The sequence below is a fragment of the Rissa tridactyla genome, unplaced genomic scaffold (genome assembly GCF_028500815.1).
Source record: "Rissa tridactyla isolate bRisTri1 unplaced genomic scaffold, bRisTri1.patW.cur.20221130 scaffold_724, whole genome shotgun sequence".
Taxonomy (NCBI): Eukaryota; Metazoa; Chordata; class Aves; order Charadriiformes; family Laridae; genus Rissa; species Rissa tridactyla.
Genome location: NW_026529939.1, coordinates 4813 through 27559, shown reverse-complemented (window position 1 = coordinate 27559; position 22747 = coordinate 4813). Strand labels below are relative to the sequence as shown.

General features: G+C 66.6%; 2 protein-coding genes across 2 annotated transcripts; one reads left to right on the top strand and one right to left on the bottom strand.

Moving 5' to 3' along the window:
* Positions 1 to 254: 254 nt before the first annotated feature.
* On the top strand, positions 255 to 2002 carry LOC128903885 (BOS complex subunit TMEM147-like). Its single transcript, XM_054187775.1, has 3 exons — positions 255 to 376; positions 955 to 1076; positions 1863 to 2002. The coding sequence occupies exons 1-3, from the start codon at positions 350 to 352 to the stop codon at positions 1981 to 1983; spliced, it is 270 nt and encodes an 89-aa protein (XP_054043750.1). The 5' UTR covers positions 255 to 349; the 3' UTR covers positions 1984 to 2002.
* A 615-nt stretch (positions 2003 to 2617) lies between these two features.
* On the bottom strand, positions 2618 to 22398 carry ATP4A (ATPase H+/K+ transporting subunit alpha; the record flags this gene model as incomplete). Its single annotated transcript, XM_054187773.1, is given in 23 exon segments — positions 2618 to 2646; positions 2724 to 2827; positions 4760 to 4861; positions 6238 to 6371; positions 6487 to 6525; positions 6527 to 6633; positions 8300 to 8423; positions 8648 to 8802; positions 8897 to 9065; positions 10125 to 10275; positions 11039 to 11175; positions 11849 to 12018; positions 13749 to 13929; positions 14936 to 15070; positions 15877 to 15986; positions 16093 to 16291; positions 17614 to 17882; positions 18677 to 18794; positions 18911 to 19045; positions 19147 to 19260; positions 20055 to 20258; positions 21756 to 21815; positions 22279 to 22398. Coding segments are annotated over 23 exon segments (3066 nt in total), but the record flags the coding sequence as incomplete, so codon positions are not given.
* Positions 22399 to 22747: the final 349 nt, after the last annotated feature.

Genomic DNA, 22747 nt, shown 5'->3' with positions numbered 1-22747 from the left:
GGTGCTTTAGGGACCTGTAGGGGCCTATAGGTCTCGGGGGGGGGGGGGCTTTGGGGACCTATAGGGGTCTATAGGACCTGGGGGGGGCGCAATGGGAGGGCTTTGGGGACCTATAGGGGCCTATAGGTCCCACGGCGGGGGGGGGGGGGGGAATGAGGGGCCTCTGGGGACCTCTAGGACCCAGTGGGGGGGCAATGGGGGGGGGGACGACTGTGGGGGTCTATAGGGTGGGAATCTATAGGGTCCCCCCCTAACTGGACACCCGGGTGTCCCCCCCCGTCCCCCCCCCAGGTGCGTCCCCCTGTGGGTGGGGGCGCGGGGGGTGGAGTTCGACTGGCGGCACCTTCAGATGGGGCTGGACTCCAACATCAGCCTGGTGAGGGGGGGGGACGGGGGGGGCAACTGGGGTAACTTGGGGGGGGGGGGGGTGGGGTAACTTGGGAGGGGGGGCAACTGGGGGGGGTCGTTATTCCCTTGGGGTGGTCCTTACCTGCCCTGATACCCCTTTTTGTCCCCTGGGGGGGCTGTTATTGCCCCTGGGGGGGTCCTGACCCCCCCCTTTTGCCTCCTGGGGGGGGCCATTATTGCCCCTGGGGGGGTCATTATCCATCTGACCCCCCCCTTTTGCTCCCTGGGGGGGTCATTATGGTCCCTAGGGGGGGTTTTACTCCCCCCAACCCCCCCTTTTGTCCCCTGGGGGGGCCGTTATTGCCCCTGGGGTGGTCCTGACCCCCCCTTTTGCCCCCTGGGGGGGGTCATTTTGGTTCCTGGGGGGGCTTTTACTCCCCCCGACCCCCCCTTTTGTCCCCTGGGGGGGTCATTATCCCCTCTGATCCCCCCTTTCGCCCCCTGAAGGGGTCACTAATGCCCCTCGGGGGGCTGTTATTGCTCGTTGGGGGGGGCTGTTATTGCCCCGAGGGGGGGTCCTGACACCCCCCCCCCCCCCCCCCCCAGGCTCGACACGTGGCGGCGGCGGCGCTGCTGTGGGCTTCGGGGCGCCACGACCTGCCCCCCCGCCTGCGCCTGCCCCTGGGGGGGCTCCTGGCCGCCGCCGCCTACGAGGGCTTCCTCACCGGGTAGGCGGGGCTTGGGGGCGGGGGGCGGGGCCTAGGGAGGCGTGGCTGGTCGGGGGGGCGGGGTTTTGGGGGGTGGGACCCGCCCCCCCCTTGTTCCTATTGGGCGGTGGAGGTGGGGGGGGGCTGCTGCTTAGGAGGGCTTTGCAGGGGGGTGGGTGGAGCCTCGGAGGGGGGGGGCGGGGCTTCATCGGGGGCGGGGCTCGGCAAGGCTGGACCCACCCCCTTGCCCTCATTGGGCTTTGCTGGGGGTGGGCGGGGCTTAGCGCTGGGAGGGGCCTTAAGGGGGCGGGGCTTGGGGTGGACACCCCCCCCCACTCCTATTTGGGGGGAGCTGCTGCTTAGGAGGGCTTTGCTGGGGGGGGGTGGGCGGGGCTTAGTGGTGGGAGGTGGGGCTTAGAGGGCGGGGCTTCCTCGGGGGGGCGGGGCTTGGGAGGGTGGACCCGCCCCTTCGCTTCTATTGGGGGGGGGTGCTGCTTAGGAGGGCTTTGCTGGGGGGTGGGCGGGGCTTAGAGGAGGGGCGGGGCTTTAAAGGGGGCGGGGTTTGGGGTTGGGGCGGGGTTTGAGGGGGCGGGGCGTCTGGGCAACAATAAAGGGCGAGGGGGCGTGGCTTTGCGGAGGGGGCGTGGCTTTGCGGGGGGGCGTGGCTTGGTGCCTGCAGCATAAACCCTTAACGGGGAGGTTTGGGGGGGGGGGGGGGGAGGGGGGTGTCCCCCCCCGTGGCTTTTCTGATGGGCGTGGCTTGTCGGTGGGCGTGTCCGCCTGAAGCCCCGCCCCTTCTCTCCCCAGGTGGGCGGGGCAGGCGCTGGGGCTGGGGCCCTGGGGGGCGCTGGGGCTGCGGGCGCTGGGGGCGGCGGCGCTGGGGCTGGGGGCCCTGCGGCTGCTCGTCCCCCTCCTGCCCCCCCCCTGAATGAACGGGTCACGGACCCAGCGCAAACCAAGGGGCTCCCGGTGTTTTATTGGGCCCAGGTATTTGGGGGGGGGGGGGGGGGGGGGCAGCTGTTTTGGGGGGGGGGGGGGAGCCCCCCAAGTTATTTGCCGGGGGGGGGGGGGAAGGGCCCCCAGGTGTCCAGGAAGGGCCCCAGGTGTTTGGGGGGGGTGCCAGGCATTCGGGGAGGGACCCAGGTATTTGGCGGGGGGGGGGGGGTGAGGTGGGGGAACCAGGTATTTGGGCGGGGGGGGGGGAGGGGAATGACACCCAGGTGTTGGGGGGGACCCAAGAGTTTGGGGGGGGGGGGGGCAGATGTTCGGGGGGGGGGGGGAGCCCCCCAAGTTATTTGACGGGGGGGGGGGCAGGTGTCCAAGAAGGGACCCAGGTATTTGAGGGGGGGGGAGATGTTCGGGGGGGGGTCCCCCAAGGTATTTGGAGGGGGGCGGGAGGGGCCCAGGTGTCCAAGAAGGGACCCAGGTATCTGGTGGGGGGGTGGGGGGGGGTGGGGGGGGGTGGGGGGTGAAGACCCAGGAGTTTGGGGGGGGGGGGGGGGGGCCACGACCCAGATATTTGGGGGGGGGCCCCCCCCGGGCATCTGGGGCACACGTCGGGCTCAGTAGTAGAGCTCTCGGTCCCACCAACCTGGAGGGGGGGAAAGACACAGAGGGGTGAGGGGGGGGCGGGGGGGGTGGGGGGGGGGGTCACCCGGGTGTCCCGACCCGGCCACTCACTTCCCGGGTGTCTCCGCACTCCCAGTTTACGAATCTCGTCGTAGACGAGGATGAGGAGGCCGAAGGGCATCGGCACCAACCACCACTGGAACCTGGGGGGTGGGAAGAGGCCCGGGGGGGGGGGGGGGCGATGGACACGGTCAGGGCATCCGGGGGTCCGGGAATGGGCTCCCAGGTGTTCGGGAATGGGGTTGGGAGGGGACCCAGGTGTCCAGGGGGGGACCCAGGGGTCTGGGAACGGGGTCTGGGAAGGGGACCCAGTGGCTGGGAATGGGGTCAGGAGGGGACCCAGGGGTCTGGGGGGCACCCAGGGGTCCGGGAAGGGGGTCGGGAAGGGACAAGGTGTCCGGGAAGGGGACCCAGGGATCTGGGAACGGGGTCGGGAGGGGACCCAAAATCCAGGAGGGGACACGGTGTCTGGGAAGGGGGTCGGGGGGGGACCCAGGTGTCTGGGGGCACCCAGGGGTCCGGGAAGGGGGTCGGGAAGGGACAAGGTGTCCGGGAAGGGGACCCAGGTGTCTGGGAATGGGGACCCAGGTGTCTGGGAATGGGGTCAGGAGGGGACACAGTGTCCGGGAAGGGGACCCAGTGTCTGGGAATGGGTCAGGAGGGGACCCAGGCGTCTGGGGGGCACCCAGGGGTCCGGGAAGGGGGTCGGGAAGGGACAAGGTGTCCGGGAAGGGGACCCAGGGATCTGGGAACGGGGTCGGGAGGGGACCCAAACTCCAGGAGGGGACACGGTGTCTGGGAAGGGGGTCGGGGGGGGACCCAGGCGTCTGGGGGGCATCCAGGGGTCCGGGAAGGGGGTCGGGAAGGGACAAGGTGTCTGGGAAGGGGACCCAGTGTCTGGGAATGGGGTCGGGAGGGGACCCAGGCTCCGGGGGGACACCCAGGGGTCTGGGAACGGGGTCTGGGAAGGGGACCCGGGGTCTGGGAATGGGGTCGGGAGGGGACCCAGGCTCCGGGGGGCACCCAGGGGTCCGGGAAGGGGGTCGGAAAGGGATAAGGTGTCCGGGAAGGGGACCCAGTGGCTGGGAATGGGGTTGGGAGGGGACCCAGGCTCCGGGGGGACACCCAGGGGTCTGGGAATGGGGTCTGGGAAGGGGACCCAGTGTCTGGGAATGGGATCAGGAGGGGACCCAGGGGCCTGGGGGGCACCCAGGGGTCCGGGAAGGGGGTCGGGAAGGGACAAGGTGTCCGGGAAGGGGACCCAGGTGTCTGGGAATGGGGACCCAGGTGTCTGGGAATGGGGTCAGGAGGGGACACAGTGTCCGGGAAGGGGACCCAGTGTCTGGGAATGGGGTTGGGAGGGGACCCAAACTCCAGGAGGGGACACGGTGTCTGGGAAGGGGGTCGGGATGGGACCCAGGGGTCCGGGAAGGGGACCCACGTGTCTGGGAATGGGGTTGGGAGAGGACCCAGGATCCGGGGGGACACCCAGGGGTCTGGGAATGGGGTCTGGGAAGGGGACCCAGTGTCTGGGAATGGGATCAGGAGGGGACCCAGGTGTCTGGGGGGCACCCAGGGGTCCGGGAAGGGGGTCGGGAAGGGACAAGGTGTCCGGGAAGGGGACCCAGGTGTCTGGGAATGGGGTCGGGAGGGGACCCAGGCTCTGGGGGGGGACACGGTGTCTGGGAAGGGGGTCGGGAGGGGACACAGTGTCCGGGAAGGGGACCCAGTGTCTGGGAATGGGGTCGGGAGGGGACCCAAACTCCAGGAGGGGACACGGTGTCTGGGAAGGGGGTCGGGGGGGGACCCCGGCTCCGGGGGGACACCCAGGGGTCTGGGAATGGGGTCTGGGAAGGGGACCCAGTGTCTGGGAATGGGATCAGGAGGGGACACAGTGTCCGGGAAGGGGACCCAGTGGCTGGGAGTGGGGTCGGGAGGGGACCCAAACTCCAGGAGGGGACACGGTGTCTGGGAATGGGATCAGGAGGGGACCCAGGTGCCCGGGAAGGGGGTCGGGGGGGGCTCCCAGGGGTCCGGGAGGGGGGTGGGGAGGGCAGCCGGGGGTCCGGCCCCACCGGATGGGCATGAAGTTGAAGACGTTGGGCATCCCGGGGCAGTAGCAGAGGAAGCAGCCGATGGAGACCTGGAAGACGATGGCGATCACCAGGATCCGGTTCCTGCGGGGAGACGGCTCCCTGTAGCGCCCCACGGGCACCTATAGCCCCCACAGGCTCCAGCAGAGCCCCATAGCCCCTCTAGACCCCATAGGCACCAACAGAGCCCCATAGGCATTGGAAGAGCCCCTATAGACCCCATAGGCACTGACAGAGCCCCATAGGCACCAGTAGACCCCATAGGCATTGGAAGAGGCCCCTATAGCCCCCATAGGCACCCAAAGAGCCCCTATAGACCCCGTAGGATCCAGCAGAGCCCCATAGCCCCTGTAGACCCCATAGGCACCCGAAGAGCCCCTATAGACCCCGTAGGATCCAGCAGAGCCCCATAGCCCCTGTAGACCCCATAGGCATTGGAAGAGGCCCCTATAGCCCCCGTAGGCACCTGAAGAGCCCCTATAGCCCCCGTAGGCACCAGAAGGGCCCCTATAGCCCCCGTAGGCACCTGAAGAGCCCCTAAAGCCCCCGTAGGCACCAGAAGGGCCCCTATAGCCCCCGTAGGCACCTGAAGAGGCCCCTATAGCCCCTGTCGGCACCAGAAGGGCCCCTATAGCCCCTGTGGGCACCCAAAGGGCCCCTATAGCCCCCGTAGGCACCAGAAGGGCCCCTATAGCCCCCGTAGGCACCTGAAGAGGCCCCTATAGCCCCTGTCGGCACCAGAAGGGCCCCTATAGCCCCTGTGGGCACCCAAAGGGCCCCTATAGCCCCCGTAGGCACCAGAAGGGCCCCTATAGCCCCCGTAGGCACCTGAAGAGGCCCCTATAGCCCCTGTCGGCACCAGAAGGGCCCCTATAGCCCCTGTGGGCACCCAAAGGGCCCCTATAGCCCCCGTAGGCACTGGAAGAGCCCCTATAGCCCCTATAGCCCCTGTCGGCACTGGAAGGGCCCCTATAGTCCCCGTAGGCACCAGAAGGGCCCCTATAGCCCCCGTAGGCACCGTAAGAGCCCGTATAGCCCCCGTAGGCACCTGAAGAGGCCCCTATAGCCCCTATAGCCCCCGTAGGCACCTGAAGAGGCCCTATAGCCCCCGTAGGCACCAGAAGGGCCCCTATAGCCCCCGTAGGCACTGGAAGGGCCCCTATAGCCCCTGTGGGCACCCAAAGGGCCCCTATAGCCCCCGTAGGCACTGGAAGAGCCCCTATAGCCCCCGTAGGCACCGGAAGAGGCCCCTATAGCCTCCGTAGGCACTGGAAGGGCCCCTATAGCCCCCGTGGGCACCAGAAGGGCCCCTATAGCCCCTGTCGGCACTGGAAGAGGCCCCTATAGCCTCCGTAGGCACCAGAAGAGCCCCTATAGCCCCCGTGGGCACCAGAAGGGCCCCTATAGCCCCCGTAGGCACCGGAAGAGCCCCCTATAGCCCCTATAGCCCCCGTAGGCACCGGAAGAGGCCCTGCTGGAAGAGGGAGAGGCGCCGGGTCTTGCGGATGAGGACGTCGGCGATCTGGCACATCTCGATGCTGATGAAGAAGACGGTGTAGCAGGTGAACTGCTGGTACCGGCGCTGCGCGAAGGTCTGCGGGGCCGGGGGGGGGGGGACACACGTCGAGGTCAGCGAGGCCCCGGGGTGGGGGGGGGGGGGGCCACGGACCACCTCTAGATCTATAGGGGCTGCGGGGGGCCGGGCGTACCCATTGCTGGCCGTAGCTGTCCTGCAGCTCCTGCTCGTGGGGTGTCCTCCCAGCGGGGCCGCAGCCCCAGGCAGAGCAGGGGCCACCAGCCCTCCTGCGCCATGGCCACGAAGTAGTCGGTGAAGCCGGCGAAGGACTGGATGGCACCTGCCGAGGGCACGGAGGGGGGGGGGGGGGCTGGTGGCCGGGTGCCCACGGACCCAGGTGGCCACCGACACAGGTGGCCAAGGCCTCAGGCACCCAGGGAGCCGTGGACCCAGATGTCCAGGTGGCCATGGACCTGGGTGGCCAGGGACCCATAAACCCAGGTGGCCAGGGAGCTGTGGACCCAGGTGGCCACTGACACAGGTGGCCAGGGCCTCAGGCACCCATGGACCCCGGTGGCCAGGGAGCCATGGACCCATGTGTCCGGGTGGCCACAGACCCATGGACTCACGTGTCTGGGTGGCCACGGACCAAGGCGCCCAGGTGTCTGGGTGGCCAGGGACCCATGGACATGGGTGGCCAGGAACCCAGGTGGCCAGGGCCTCAGGCACCCATGGACCCGGGTGGCCAGGGAGCTGTGGACCCAGATGGCCAGTCACCCATGGACCCATGTGTCCGGGTGGCCACAGACCCATGGACCGACATGTCTGGGTGGCCACGGACCAAGGTGCCCAGGTGTCTGGGTGGCCAGGGACCCAGGTGGCCAGGGCCTCAGGCACCCATGGGCCCAGGTAGCCAGGGACCCATGGACCCAGGAGTCCAGGTGACCAGGGACCAAGGGACTCAGAAGTCTGGGTGACCAGGGACCCAGGTGTCTGGGTGGCCAGGGACCCACAGACCTGGGTGGCCAGGGACCCACAGACCCAGGTGGCCAGATGCCCAGGGACCAAGGGACTCAGGAGTCCGGGTGGCCAGGGACCCATGGACCCAGATGTGCAGGTGGCCATGGACCCGGGTGGCCAGGGACCCATAAACCCAGGTGGCCAGGGACCCATGGACCCAGATGTGCAGGTGGCCATGGACCCGGGTGGCCAGGGACCCATAAACCCAGGTGGCCAGGGACCCGTGGACCCAGATGTCTGGGTGGCCATGGACCCGGGTGCCCAGGGACCCACAGACCCAGGTGGCCAGGCACCCATGGACTGCTGTGTCTGGGTGACCAGGGACTGCGGGACCCAGGTGGCCAGGGACCCACGGATCCAGGTGTCTGGGTGGCCAGAGACCCACGGACCCAGGTGGCCAGGGACCCATGGACCCAGATGTCCAGGTGGCCATGGCCCGGGTGGCCAGGGACCCATAAACCCAGGTGGCCAGGGAGCCATGGACCAAAATGTCCAGGTGGCCATAAACCCAGGTGGCCAGGGACCCATGGACCAAAATGTCCAGGTGGCCATGGACCCAGGTGGCCAGGGACCCACAGACCCAGGTGTCCAGATGTCCAGGGACCCATGGACCCAGATGTCTGGGTGGCCATGGACCCGGGTGGCCAAGGACCCATAAACCCAGGTGGCCAGGCACCCATGGACCACTGTGTCTGGGTGACCAGGGACCGGGGGGACCCAGGTGGCCAGGGACCCATGGATCCAGGTGTCTGGGTGGCCAGAGACCCACGTGGCCGGGGACCCATGGACCCAGGTGGCCAGAGACGCATGGACCCAGGCGTCCTGGTGGCCAAGGACCCATGGACCGACGTGTCCAGGCGACCAGGCACCCATGGACGGAGGTGTCTGGGGTCTCCCCAAGGGTGACCTCAACATCTGGGCCCCCCACCCCCCACTCCCCGCCCGGGGGGGACACGACGATGGTGACCCCGGCGTCCGGGTCCTACCGATCTGGAAGTAGGAATAAGCCGCCAAAGGTTCGTTGACCAATCGGTCGCGTCGCGGGTTGCGGGGTTTCAGGTGCATGATGTCACTCTCCGCCCTCTCGTAGGCCAAGGAGACCGAAGGGAACTGTGGACCCGAGCGTGCGGGTGACCCAGGAGACCGGGTGGGGACCCCGGCACCCAAGAAGGACCCCGGCACCCAGATGAGGCACCCAGATTCTGGGTGGAGAACCTCAGCTTCCATACGGAGAACCCCGGTTCCTGGGTGAGGAACCTCAACGACCAGTTGATGGACACCCAGTTATGGGGGGCACCCAGGTGTGGGGGCACCCAGGCGTCCGGGCGACTCACGATGTCGGTGCAGAGCTCGATGAAGAGGATGGTGATGCAGCCCAAGGGCAGGGGGATGCTGGCCGTGATGTAGATGAGGTACGGGGTCAACTCGGGGATGTTCTTGGTCAAGGTGTAGGCGATGGACTTCTTCAGGTTGTCGAAGATCAAGCGGCCTGGGAAGGGCGGGGACGACGTCAGCGAGGTGACGTCACCCCGTGTCACCGCCCGCCACCCTCCCCCCGACCCGCTGTCCCTCCCCAGCCCCACCTTGCTCCACGCCGGTGACGATGGAGGCGAAGTTGTCATCCAGGAGGATCATGTCGGCCGCGTTCTTGGCGGCGTCGGAGCCGGCGATGCCCATGGCCACCCCGATGTCCGCCTTCTTCAGCGCCGGAGAGTCGTTCACCCCGTCCCCTGTCACTGCCACGATGGCACCCTGGGGACACGGGGACCGGAGGGGTGAGGGATGAGGACCATCCCCTTCCCCAGCATGGTGGCACCCTGGGGACACGGGGACCATAGGGATGAAGGTGGGGACCATCCCCATCATGGTGGCACCTTGGGGACATGGGGACCACAGAGATGAGGACGGGGACCATCACGATCCCCATCATGGTGGCACCCTGGGGACATGGGGACCACAGAGATGAGGACGGGGACCATCACGATCCCCATCATGGTGGCACCCTGGGGACATGGGGACCACAGAGATGAGGACGGGGACCATCACGATCCCCATCATGGTGGCACCCTGGGGACATGGGGACCACAGAGATGAGGACGGGGACCATCACGATCCCCATCATGGTGGCACCCTGGGGACATGGGGACCATAGGGATGAGGATGGGGACCATCACGATCCCCATCATGGTGGCACCTTGGGGACATGGGGACCACAGAGATGAGGATGGGGACCATCACGATCCCCATCATGGTGGCACCTTGGGGACATGGGGACCACAGAGATGAGGATGGGGACCATCACGATCCCCATCATGGTGGCACCTTGGGGACCATCAGGATGAGGATGGGGACCATCAAAATCCCCGTCATGGTGGCACCTTGGGGACATCCCCATTCCCATCATGGTGGCACCCAGGGGACATGGGGACCATAAGGATGAAGGTGGGGACCATCCCCAGCATGGTGGCACCTTGGGGACATGGGGACCATAGGGATGAGGACGGGGACCATCACGATCCCCATCATGGTGGCACCTTGGGGACATGGGGACCAGAGGGGTGAAGATGGGGACCATCACGATCCCCGTCATGGTGGCACCTTGGGGACATGGGGACCGGAGGGGTGAAGATGGGGACCATCACCATCCCCATCATGGTGGCATCTTGGGGACAGGGACTCTGGGTTGTCCCAGCATCCTCAAGGCCACCCAACGTCCCCATGTGCCCCATGTCCCCCAATGTCCCTGTGTCCCCCATGCCACCAGCGTGTCCCCAGTGTCGTCCCCCCCCCCCGTGTCCCCAGTGTCCCCACCAGCCGCTGGCAGCTCTCCACGATGACGAGTTTCTGCTGGGGTGACGTCCGGGCGAAGACCATCTCGGGGTGGGCGCGGAGGAGACCTTCCAAGGCCCCCGGTGTCATGGCCGCCAGCTCCGCCCCTGTCACCACCCGTGCCCGCGCCTGCCTGGGGAGGGGACATCGGACACCCGGGGTGTCACCCCACCACCCCGCGCACCCGGGTCCTCCCCGCTCCCCACCTCCGTGGATGGTGGATCACCCAAGACGTCGTGGTGGCCACCAAGGGCCACCGAAGGGTCAAGGTCACCCCCACCCGGCCACCTGGGTCCCCCCAGGAGGACACTTGGGTCCCCACCAGGACACTTGGGTCACCTCCTGGCCACTTGGGTCACCTTCTGGCCACTGAGGTCCCACCTGGGTCCTCCCCACCTCCGTGGAGGTGGATCACCCAAGACGTCGTGGTGGCCACCAAGGGCCACCGAAGGGTCAAGGTCACCCCCACCCGGACACCTGGGTCCTCCCACGAGGACACTTGGGTCACCTCCCGGCCACTTGGGTCACCTCTGGGCCACCGATGTCCCACCCAGGTCCTCCCCGCTCCCCACCTCTGTGGATGGTGGATCACCCAAGACGTGGTGGTGGCCACCAAGGGCCACTGAATGGTCAAGGTCACCCCCACCCGGCCACCTGGGTCCCCCCAGGAGGACACTTGGGTCCCCACCAGGACACTTGGGTCACCTCCTGGCCACCGAGGTCCCACCTGGGTCCTCCCCACCTCCATGGAGGTGGATCACCCAAGACGTTGCGGTGACCACTAAGGGCCACCGAATGGTCAAGGTCACCCCCACCCGGCCACCTGGGTCCCCCCAGGAGGACACTTGGGTCCCCACCAGGACACTTGGGTCACCTCCCGGCCACCGAGGTCCCACCTGGGGTCCACCCGCTCCAGGGGGACGCGTAGACGAGCTGCCACCTCCTCGGGGGTCTCGCTGCCCTCTGAGATGATGCCGACGGCCGCCGCGATGGCCTTGGCCGTGATGGGGTGGTCCCCGGTCACCATGATGACCTTGGGGACAAAGGGGGACATTGGGGTGGACCTGAGGGTTCCTCCTGGGCCCCTGGGGTCTCCCATGACCTTCAAGGTCCTGGTGTCCCCCCATCCTTACGTCCCTGGTGGCCCCGTGTCCACCCCATGTCCCCACATCCCTCCACGGCCTTGATGTCCCCTCATCCCCACGTACCTCCATGTTCCTCCGTGTCCTTGATGTCCCCCCATCCCCACGTCCCCCCCAGTCTCCATGTCCCCCCATGGCCTTCCAAGTCCTTGATGGCCCCCCATGGCCCCCCATGGCCTTCCCCATCCTTGATGTCCCCCCAGCCCCACGTCCCCCCATGTCCCCCCACGTCCCTCCACGTCCTTGATGTCCCCCCATCCCCACGTCCCCCCCAGTCTCCATGTCCCCACGTCCCCCCATGTCCCCCCACGTCCCTCCACGTCCTTGATGTCCCCCCATCCCCACGTCCCCCCCAAGTCTCCATGTCTCCATGTCCCCCCATGGCCTGCCAAGTCCTTGATGTCCCCCCATCCCCACGTCCCCCCATGTACCCCCGCGTCCCTCCATGTCCTTGATGTCCCCCCATCCCCACGTCCCCCCCAGCCCCCGCGTCCCCCCATGGCCTCCCCCATCCCTGATGTCCCCCCATCCCCGCGTCCCCTCCCGGTCCCCCGTGTCCCCCACCCTGATGCCAGCCGTGCGACACTTCAGGACGGCCTGGGGGACGGTGGCCCTGGGGGGGTCGATCATGGAGACCAACCCGGCGAAGCAGAGACCCACGGCCACCTCCGGCAGCGCCTCGGGGTCCGTCCCCGCCGCCACCGTCCCCGCGGGCAGCCAGCGGGCGCAGAACCCTGGGGGGAGGAGGAGGATGGGAGGGGACACGGGGTGACATCGGGGGGACGGGGGGTGACACTGGGACGCGTGTCCTCCATCCCACGTCCTTCCATGTCCCCCACGTCCCCATCTCTCCGCGATCTCCCCATCTCCCCATGGTGTCCCCCCATCCCCACGTCCTCTATGTCCCCATGGTGTCCCCCCATCCCCATGTCCCCCATGTCCCCATGGTGTCCCCCCATCCCCACGTCCCCACCTCCCCACGGTGTCCCTCCATCCCCACGTCCCCCATGTCCCCATCTCCCCATGGTGTCCCTCCATCCCCACGTCCCCATCTCCCCATGGCGTCCCTCCATCCCCACATCCTCTATGTCCCCATGGTGTCCCCCCAGGCCCATGTCCCTATGGTGTCCCTCCATCCCCACATCCCCACCTCCTCATGATGTCCCCCCATCCCCACGTCCCCCACCTCCCCGTGGTGTCTCCCCATCCCCACGTCCCCACCTCCCCATGGTGTCCCTCCATCCCCATGTCCCCCATGTCCCCATGGTGTCTCCCCATCCCCACATCCCCTATGTCCTCATGATGTCCCCCCATCCCCACCTCCCCATGGTGTCCCCCCATCCCCAGGTCCCCATCATGACGTCCACCCATCCCCACATCCCCAACTCCCCATGATGTCCCTCCATCCCCATGTCTCCCACCTCCCCATGGTGTCCCCCCATCCCCATGTCCCCATGATGTCCCTCCATCTCCACATTCCCATCTCCCCATGGTGTCCCTCCATCCCCACCTCCTCATGGTGTCCCCCATCCCCACCTCCCCATGGTGTCCCCCCATCCCCACGTCCCCACCGCCCCATAGTGTCCCCCCATCCCCACCTCCCCATGGTGTCCCTCCATCCCCACGTCCCCACCGCCCCATGGTGTCCCCCCATCCCCATGTCCCCATGATGTCCCTCCGTCCCCACCGCCCCATGGTGTCCCCCCATCCCCATGTCCCCATGATGTCCCTCCATCCCCACGTCCCCATCTCCCCATGGTGTCCCCCCATCCCCACGTCCCCATCATAACATCCATCCATCTCCATGTCCCCACCTCCCCATGGTGTCCCTCCATCCCCACGTCCCCACCACCCCATGGTGTCCCCCCATCCCCACCTCCCCATGGTGTCCCTCCATCCCCACGTCCCCACCTCCCCATGGTGTCCCCCCATCCCCACCTCCCCATGGTGTCCCTCCATCCCCACGTCCCCACCTCCCCATGGTGTCCCCCCATCCCCACCTCCCCATGGTGTCCCTCCATCCCCACGTCCCCACCTCCCCATGGTGTCCCCCCATCCCCACCTCCCCATGGTGTCCCCCCATCCCCACGTCCCCATCATAACATCCATCCATCTCCATGTCCCCACCTCCCCATGGTGTCCCTCCATCCCCACGTCCCCACCACCCCATGGTGTCCCCCCATCCCCACCTCCCCATGGTGTCCCTCCATCCCCACGTCCCCACCTCCCCATGGTGTCCCCCCATCCCCACCTCCCCATGGTGTCCCTCCATCCCCACGTCCCCACCTCCCCATGGTGTCCCCCCATCCCCACCTCCCCATGGTGTCCCTCCATCCCCACGTCCCCACCTCCCCATGGTGTCCCCCCATCCCCACCTCCCCATGGTGTCCCTCCATCCCCACGTCCCCTCCAATCCCCGTCGCCTCCCGCGTCTCCCCCCTCCGACCGCCCCCACCCCACTCACCCAACACCCTCTCCCCGCGCCCCCCCAGGTCGGCGTAGGCCCCCTCGAAGGCCTCCCGCCATTGGGCGTCCAGGGCCAGCTCCTGTCCCTTCAGCAGCACCGTGCTGCAGCGCTCCAGCACCCGCTCGGGGGCGCCCTTCAGCACCAGCAGCTGCCGCTCTCCCGCCTCGTGCACCGACAGCTGCCGGGGGGGACACGGGGGCTGGGATCCCACCAGAGCAGCTGGGTGTCCCCCCCCCACCCCCCCGAGACGCTCGGTTCCACCCCACATCCCTGGCTCCACCCCACATCCCCGGGGGGTGCTCGGTGGGCTGGGGACCCTCCAGAGATCTGGGTCCTCCTTGGGCGCTTGGGTTCCTCGGGAACATCGAGGTCCTTCTCGGCCGCTTGGGGCCACCCCACGTGTCCCAGGTCCCCTTCCTGGACCCCTGGGTCCCCCTTGGACCCCCGGGTCCCCCATGGACACTCGGATCCCCCGGGCCACCTGGGGGCCACCTTGGACACTTGGATCCCCCTTGGGCACTTGGGTCCTTCATGAACGTCAAGGTCCTTCTTGGCCGCTTGGATCCACCCCAGATGTTCTGGGTCCCCTTCCTGGACGTGTGGGTCCCTCCCAGACATGTGGGTCCCCTCTCCCAGACATGTGGGTCCCCCATGGACACTCGGATCCCCTGGGCCACCTGGGGGCCACCTTGGACACTTGGGTTCCTCATGAACATCAAGGTCCTTCTTGGCCGCTTGGGGCCACCCCAGATGTTCTGGGTCCCCTTCCTGGACTTGTGGGTTCCTCATGGACTTGTGGGTCCCCTCTCCCAGATCTGTGGGTCCCTCCCAGATGTGTGGGTCCCCCATGGACACTTAGATCCCCCTTGGACACTTGGGTTCCTCATGAACATCAAGGTCCCTCTTGGACACTTGGGGCCACCCCAGATGTCTGGGTCCCCTTCCTGGACTTGTGGGTCCCTCCCAGACATGTGGGTCCCTCCTGGATGTGTGGGTCCCCCCCGGACGTGTGGGTCCCCCATGGACACTTGGATCCCCCTTGGACACTTGGGTTCCTCATGAACATCAAGGTCCTTCTTGGCCGCTTGGGGCCACCCCAGATGTTCTGCGTCCCCTTCCTGGACTTGTGGGTCCCTCATGGATTTGTGGGTCCCCCTTTCCCGGCCGTGTGGGTCCCGCCCCACCTGGAATTTGTTGGTGGAGTTGAAGGGCAGCTCGGCCACCTTGGGGAACCGTCCCCGCGCCTCCCCCACCGTCCCCACCGTCACCTCGGCGAACTTCAGCAGCGCCGTCTCCGAAGCGTCGCCGATGACCTCACGCTGTGGGGCAGGGGGCGGGGCTTAAGCGAGCGGCCTCGCCCCATCGAGGGCCCCTGTGGGGCACATCGTGACCCCCCATAGGCCCCTCCCAGCCCCCTAGAGGGCCTCTACGAGGGTCCTCCTACCGCCCTCCCTGCCCCATATCGGGCTCCTAGAGGGGTCTTATGTGACGTTTCCAGCCCCATAGAGGGCCCCTATGGGCGTCCTGGCCCCTATATGCCCCTCCCAGCCCCATATAATGCCCCTGTGGGGGTTCTTGACCTCTACATGCCTCTCCTAGACCCATAGAGGGCCCCTCTACACCCCTCCCAGCCCCATAGAGGGCCCCTATGGGGATTCTCATCCCCTATACGCCCCTCCCAGCCCCACATATAGTCCTCATATGCCCCTCCCAGCCCCATAGAGGGCCCCTATGGGGGTTCTCATCCCCTATACACCCCTCCCAGCCCCACAGAGGGTCTTTATATGCCCCTCCCAGCCCCATAGAGGGCCACTGTGGAGGTTGTCGACCCCTATATGCCCCTCCCAGCCCCACAGAGGGCCATTATACCCCCCTCCCAGCCCTATAGGTGGTGCCTATGTGGGTTCTCGCCCCCTACACGCCCCTCCCAGCCCCATAGAGGGGCCCTCTACACCCCTCCCAGCCCCATAGAGGGCCCCTATGGGGGTTCTCTACCCCTACATGCCCCTCCCAGCCCCATAGAGGGCCCCTATGGGGGTTCTCATCCCCTATACGCCCCTCCCAGCCCCATAGAGGGCCCCTACAGGGCCCGTGGGGGCCTCCCCCCCTGGCTCTGCCCCCCAACCTTGGCCACGGGGACGTCGTCCTGGCCGGGCTTGAACTGGGCCCTGTTGCAGAGGGTGAGGACGCGGCTCAGCATGGTCCAGGTCTCCGACGACTGGTCGAAGCTCTGCCCTGTGGGGCGGGATGGGGGCGGTGGGACGTGGCGACGGGGGGGGGAGGGTGGTCACCTCTTGGGTGGGGGGCTGGGCTCGGGGTGGGGGGTGGGGGGGGGGCTCACCCGACTGGTCCTCGGTGGTGTCGGCCGCGTGGATGCGGTTGTCGAACCAGAGGTGGGCCACCGTCATGCGGTTCTGGGTGAGGGTCCCCGTCTTGTCGGAGCAGATGACGGAGGTGGAGCCCAAGGTCTCCACGGCCTCCAGGTTCTTCACCACGCAGTTCTTCCTCGCCAACCTCTTCGCCGTCAACGAGAGGCAAACCTGGCGGGGGGGGAGACCGAAGGCCCTCAGCGCCCTCGGGCAACCTCGGGACTTCCTCCGGCTCCACCCCGGGGGGATCTTCGGGGATCTCCTGGAGGTCCTGGGGTGGCCTGGGAGCCGTGGGGACCTCCAGGAAAGCTGGTGGTGCCCATGGAAGCGTAGGGACCCATATGGCACTGCTGGGTTGTGGTGGATCCATGGGGATCTCAAGGGTCCCAGGTGAGCCCCATGGGGCCATGAAGACCCTCAGGTCCCCCATAGCACCCATGGCTCGTGATGGACCTCAAGGGTCCCAGGTGAGCCCCATGGGGCCATGAAGACCCTCAGGTCCCCCATAGCACGTGATGGACCTCAAGGGCCCCAGGTGAGCCCCATGGGGCCATGAAGACCCTCAGGTCCCCCATAGCACGTGATGGACCTCAAGAGCCCCAGGTGAGCCCCATGGGGCCATGAAGACCCTCAGGTCCCCCATAGCACCCATGGCTCGTGATGGACCTCAAGGGTCCCAGCTGAGCCCCATGGGTCCATGAAGACCCTCAGGTCCCCCATGGTTTGTGATGGACCCACGGAGACCTCAAGGGTCCCAGCTGAGCCCCATGGGTCCATGAAGACCCCCAGGTCCCCCATGGTTTGTGATGGACCCACAGAGACCTCAACGGTCCCAGGTGAGCCCCATGGGGCCATGAAGACCCTCAGGTCCCCCATAGCACGTGATGGACCTCAAGGGCCCCAGGTGAGCCCCATGGGTCCATGAAGACCCTCAGGTCCCCCATGGTTTGTGATGGACCCACGGAGACCTCAAGGGTCCCAGCTGAGCCCCATGGGTCCATGAAGACCCCCAGGTCCCCCATGGTTTGTGATGGACCCACAGAGACCTCAACGGTCCCAGGTGAGCCCCATGGGGCCATGAAGACCCTCAGGTCCCCCATAGCACGTGATGGACCTCAAGGGCCCCAGGTGAGCCCCATGGGTCCATGAAGACCCCCAGGTCCCCCATGGTTTGTGATGGACCCACGGAGACCTCAAGGGTCCCACGTGAGCCCCATGGGTCCATAGAGACCCTCAGGTCCCCCATGGTTTGTGATGGACCCACGGAGACCTCAAGGGTCCCAGGTGAGCCCCATGGGGCCATGAAGACCCTCAGGTCCCCCATAGCACCCATGGCTCGTGATGGACCTCAAGGGTCCCAGGTGAGCCCCATGGGCCAGTGAAGACCCCCCAAGGCTCCCACAGCACCCATAGTTCATGATGGGACCCACAGCCCTCTAGCTCCAACCCACCCCTCCCCCCCCCCACCACCACCCCAATGCCCCAAGCCATACCGTGACGGTGGCCAGCAGCCCCTCGGGGACGTAAGCCACGACGATGGCCATGAAGAAGACCATGGCCCGGAGGAAGGGGTAACCGATGACCATGGCCACCACGAAGAAGGTGGCGCCGAAGAAGATGGCGAGGCCGGCGATGATGTCGACGAAGTGCTCGATCTCGATGGCGATGGGGGTCTTCTCGTTCTCCACCCCCGAAGCCAAGCTGGCGATGCGGCCGATGATGGTCCGGTCCCCCGTGTTGATCACCAAGCCCATGGCCGTCCCTAAGAGGACCCACGCGGGTGGGGTTGATGGGACCCAGAGGTCCGGGTGGGTCCCAGACACACCCCCCCCCTCCCTCCCCCCCCCCCCAACCCGAGATGGTCCCGGGCATCTTGATTCTTCCCCAGAGCCCCACAAGTTCCTCCTTCTTGAGGGTCTCTAACTTCCAGGTGCCCCCCCAAGTTGGACCCAGATGTTCTCCTAGATGGGTCTAGGTGTGGCCCCCCAAAAGGCAGGGCCAAGTGTCCCCCTCCCAGGATGGATCCAGGTGTCCCCCAACCCATGGACCCATGTGTCCGCCCCGAGACGGACCCAGATGTTCCTCCAGGTGGACCCAGATGTTCTCCCAGATGGACCCAGATGTTCTCCACCACAGACGGACCCAGATGTTACCCCAGATGGACCCAGATGTTCCCCTAGATGGACCCCAGATGGACCCAGGTGCCCCCCTCCAAGCTGGACCCCACTGTGCCTCAAGCTGGACCCAAGTGTCCCTCCAAGATGGACCCAGATGTTCTCCTAGATGGACCCAGATGTTCTCCACCGCAGATGGACCCAGATGTTACCCCAGATGGACCCAGATGTTCCCCTAGATGGGTCCCACTGTGCCTCAAGCTGGACCCAAGTGTCCCTCCAAGATGGACCCAGATGTTCTCCACCGCAGATGGACCCACATGTTCCCCCAGATGGGCCCAGGTGCTCCTCAAGCCATGGATCCCACGTGTTTCCCCCCACCCCGAGATGGCCCCAGGTGTTCCTCCAGGTGGCCCTAGATGTTCCCCTAGACGGGACCCACCTTCCAGGCACATGGTGGAGAAGAAGGCGATGTTGCGGGTCTCCAGGGGCGAGTCGTGGGTGCAGTCGGGGGAGCGCGTCTGGGGCTCCGACTCCCCCGTCAGCGACGAGTTGTCCACCTGGAGGCGGTGGCGGGAGGACACCGGCTCGTCCCCGAGGTGGGGGAACCCAAGCGTTGGGGCACCTCCCACCCCACCCCACCCCACCCCAAAGGCCCCCCCACGTCCCAGCCCACCTTGCACCCCTGAGCGGCGATGACGCGGATGTCCGCGGGGACCCGGTCGCCTCCTTTGATCTCCACCAGGTCGCCCACCACCAGCTCGTTGGCGTTGATCTGGAGTTTGTCACCTTCCCGGATGACGGTGGCTTGCTGGAGGTGACAAAAGGACCCCGGCGGGGGGGTGGGTGGGTGGGGGTGGGGGGTGGGGGACGGAGGGGGGGAAGGAAACCGCGGCGTCCGGGTGGCCCCACCTGAGGGACGAGGTTCTTGAAGCTGGCGATGATGTTGGTGCTCTTGAATTCTTGGTAGTAGCCGAAGCAACCGGTGACCACCACCACGGCGATGAGGGCGATGGCGAGGTACAGCTGGGGGGGGGGGTGGTGGAGACAGGATGGGACCCCCCCACACACCCCACACCCCCCAGGGGTCTGGGTGCTCCCTTCCAGCCTCAGGGGTGTCCCGCCCCCACCCTCAAGATGGTCCCCGGCGTCTTGATTCTCCCTCCGGATCCCCACAAGTTCCTTCCTCCTTCTTGAGGGTCTCTGGCTTCCAGGTGACCCCCACGTTGGACCCGGATGTTCTCCTAGATGGGTCTAGGTGTGGCCCCCCCCAAAAGGCGGGGCCAAGTGTCCCCCTCCCAGGATGGATCCAGGTGGCCCCCAACCCGTGGACCCATGTGTCCGCCCCGAGACGGACCCAGATCTTCCTCCAGGTGGACCCAGATGTTCCTCCAGGTGGACCCAGATGTTCCCCTAGACGGACCCCCAGATGGACCCAGGTGCCCCCCTCCAAGCTGGACCCAGGTGCCCCCCTCCAAGCTGGACCCAAGTGTCCCTCCAAGATGGACCCAGATGTTCTCCCAGGTGGACCCTGATGTCTCCCCAGGTGGACCCCGATGTCTCCCCAGATGGACCCAGGTGCTCCTCAACCCATGGACCTACGCGTTCCCGCCCCCAAGATGGACCCAGATGTTCCCCCAGATGTTCTCCACCGCAGAGGGACCCACATGTTCCCCCAGATGGACCCAGGTGCTCCTCAACCCATGGACCTACACATTCCCCACCCTCCAGGATGGACCCAAATGCTCCCCCCAAAATTAGACCCACATGTTCCCCCCCCCCCCCCCCCCCCGCCAAGATGGACCCAGTGTCTGGCGTACGTTGTCGGAGCTGCCGCGGTCCCCCTCCCCCTCCTGCACGCCGTAGGCGATGAGGCAAATGGCAGCCGCCACCCACATGAGGCACTGGAGCCCCCCGGCCAGTTGCCGCCCAAACTTGACGCACTCGGGGGTCCCGCGGGGGGGGCGGAGCTCGTTGGGGCCATCCCGTAAGAGCCGCTCGGCCGCCACCGCCTCCGCCAGGCCCTGCCGGGGTCAAGTGGGGTCATGGCGTCAAGGGGGTCAAGGGGGTCGGTGGGGTGGATGGGATCAATGGGGTTGGTGGGGTCAATGGGGTCGATGGGGTTGATGGGGTCAATGGGGTTGGTGGGGTCAATGGGGTTGGTGGGGTCAATGGAGTTATGGGGGTCAATGGGGTTGGTGGGGTCAATGGGGTCGATGGGGTTGATGGGATCAATGGGGTTGTTGGGGTCAATGGGGTTCGTGGGGTCAGTGGGGTCAATGGGGTTGGTGGGATCAATGGAGTCAATGGGGTTGGTGGGATCAATGGGGTAGGTGGGGTGGATGGGGTTGGCGGGGTCAATGGGGTCAGTGGGGTCAATGGGGTTGGTGGGGTCAATGGGGTCGATGGGGTTGATGGGGTCAATGGGGTTGTTGGGGTCAATGGGGTTCGTGGGGTCAGTGGGGTCAATGGGGTTGGTGGGATCAATGGGGTAGGTGGGGCCAAGAGGGTTGGTGGGGTCAGTGGGGTCAATGGGGTTGATGGGATCAGTGGGGTTGATGGGGGTCAATGGGGTCGGTGGAGTTGATGAGGTCAATGGGGTTGGTGGGGTCCATGGGGTTGGTGGGATCAGTGGGGTCGATGGGGGTCAATGGGGTTGGTGGGGTCAATGGGGTCAGTGGGGTCAATGGAGTCAATGGGGCTGGTGGGATCAATGGGGTCGATGGGGGTCGATGGGGTTGTGGGGGGTCAGTGGGATTGGTGGGATCAGTGGGGTTGGTGGGGTCCATGGGGTTGGTGGGATCAGTGGGGTTATTGGGGGTCAGTGGGGTTGGTGGGGGTCAATGGGGTCAATGGGATCAATGGGGTTGAGGGGATCAATGGGGTTGTGGGGCATCAAAGGGGTCAATGGGGTTGTGGGGGGTCAAGGGGGTTGATGGGTTCAATGGGGTCAATGGGGCTGGTGGGATCAGTGGGGTCGATGGGTGTCAATGGGGTTGTGGGGGTCAGTGGGGTTGGTGGGATCAGTGGGGTTGTGGGGGTGAATGGGGTCAATGGGGTTGGTGGGGGTCAATGGGGTCAATGGGGTGGATGGGGGTCAATGGGGTCAATGGGGTCAACGGGGTTATGGGGCGTCAACAGGGTTGTGGGGGTCAGTGGGGTCGATGGGGGTCAAGGCGGTTGATGGGGTCAACGGGGTTGGTGGGATCAGTGGGGTCAATGGGGTCAAGGGGGTTGTGGGGGGTCAATGGGGTCAAGGGGGTTGTGTGGGTCGAGGGGGTTGATGGGGTCAATGGGGTTGTGGGGGGTCAATGGGGTCGATGGGGGTCAAGGGAGGTTGTGGGGGGTCAATGGGCTCAAGGGGGTCGATGGGCTCAATGGGGTTGTGGGGGGGTCAATGGGGTCAATGGTCTCGACGGGGGGGTCAACGGGGTTGGGGGTCAGATGGTGGTGATGGGGGGGGGGCTGTGGGGCTCTTGGGGAGGATGGGGGGCAGAGGTTGGGGGTCATCCCCCCCCCACCTTGGTGACGCTGGTGCCGTACTTGACCTCCAAGTCGTTGACGTCCAGCTTGTGGTCGTCCTGGGGGGCACCCGCCTCAGCCCCGGGCCTCCCAGTGCCTCCCAGTATAGACCAGTGCCCCCCCATTGACCCCCAGTCCCCCTTGTTGACCTCCCAGTGCCACCAGTTGACCTCCCACTCCTCCCAGTTGACCTCCCAGTGCCCCCCATTGACCCCCAGTCCCCCTTGTTGACCTCCCAGTGCCACCAGTTGACCTACCACCCCTCCCAGTTGACCTCCCAGTGCCCCCCCATTGACCCCCAGTCCCCCTTGTTGACCTCCCAGTGCCACCAGTTGACCTACCACTCCTCCCAGTTGACGTCCCAGTGCCCCCCATTGACCCCCAGTCCCCCTTGTTGACCTCCCAGTGCCACCAGTTGACCTACCACCCCTCCCAGTTGACCTCCCAGTGCCCCCCATTGACCCCCAGTCCCCCTTGTTGACCCTCCCAGTCCCTCCCAGTTTCCCTCCCCCCCCCCCGTACCACATCCATCTCCTTCTTCATGTCCTCCAGCTTCTCCTGCTTGCGGCGGCCACGCCCTTTCGGGGCGGGGGGCGGGGCCTTGCCCCGGGGCCCCAACTCGTAGCTCTCCTGGGGGGGGGAAAGGCCGGAGGTCAAAGGTCATCTGGGGGGTGGAGCCCTCCATCCCTCCCTCCATCCCTCCCTCCATCCCTCCATCCCTCCATCCATCCCTCCCTCCATCCCTCCATCCCTCCATCCCTCCATCCCTCCATCCATCCCTCCATCCCTCCATCCCTCCCTCCCTCCATCCCTCCATCCATCCCTCCCTCCATCCCTCCATCCCTCCCTCCATCCATCCCTCCATCCCTCCCTCCCTCCATCCATCCCTCATCCAACCCTCCATCCCTCCCTCCATCCATCCCTCCATCCCTCCATCCCTCCATCCATCCCTCCATCCATCCCTCCATCCATCCCTCCATCCATCCCTCCA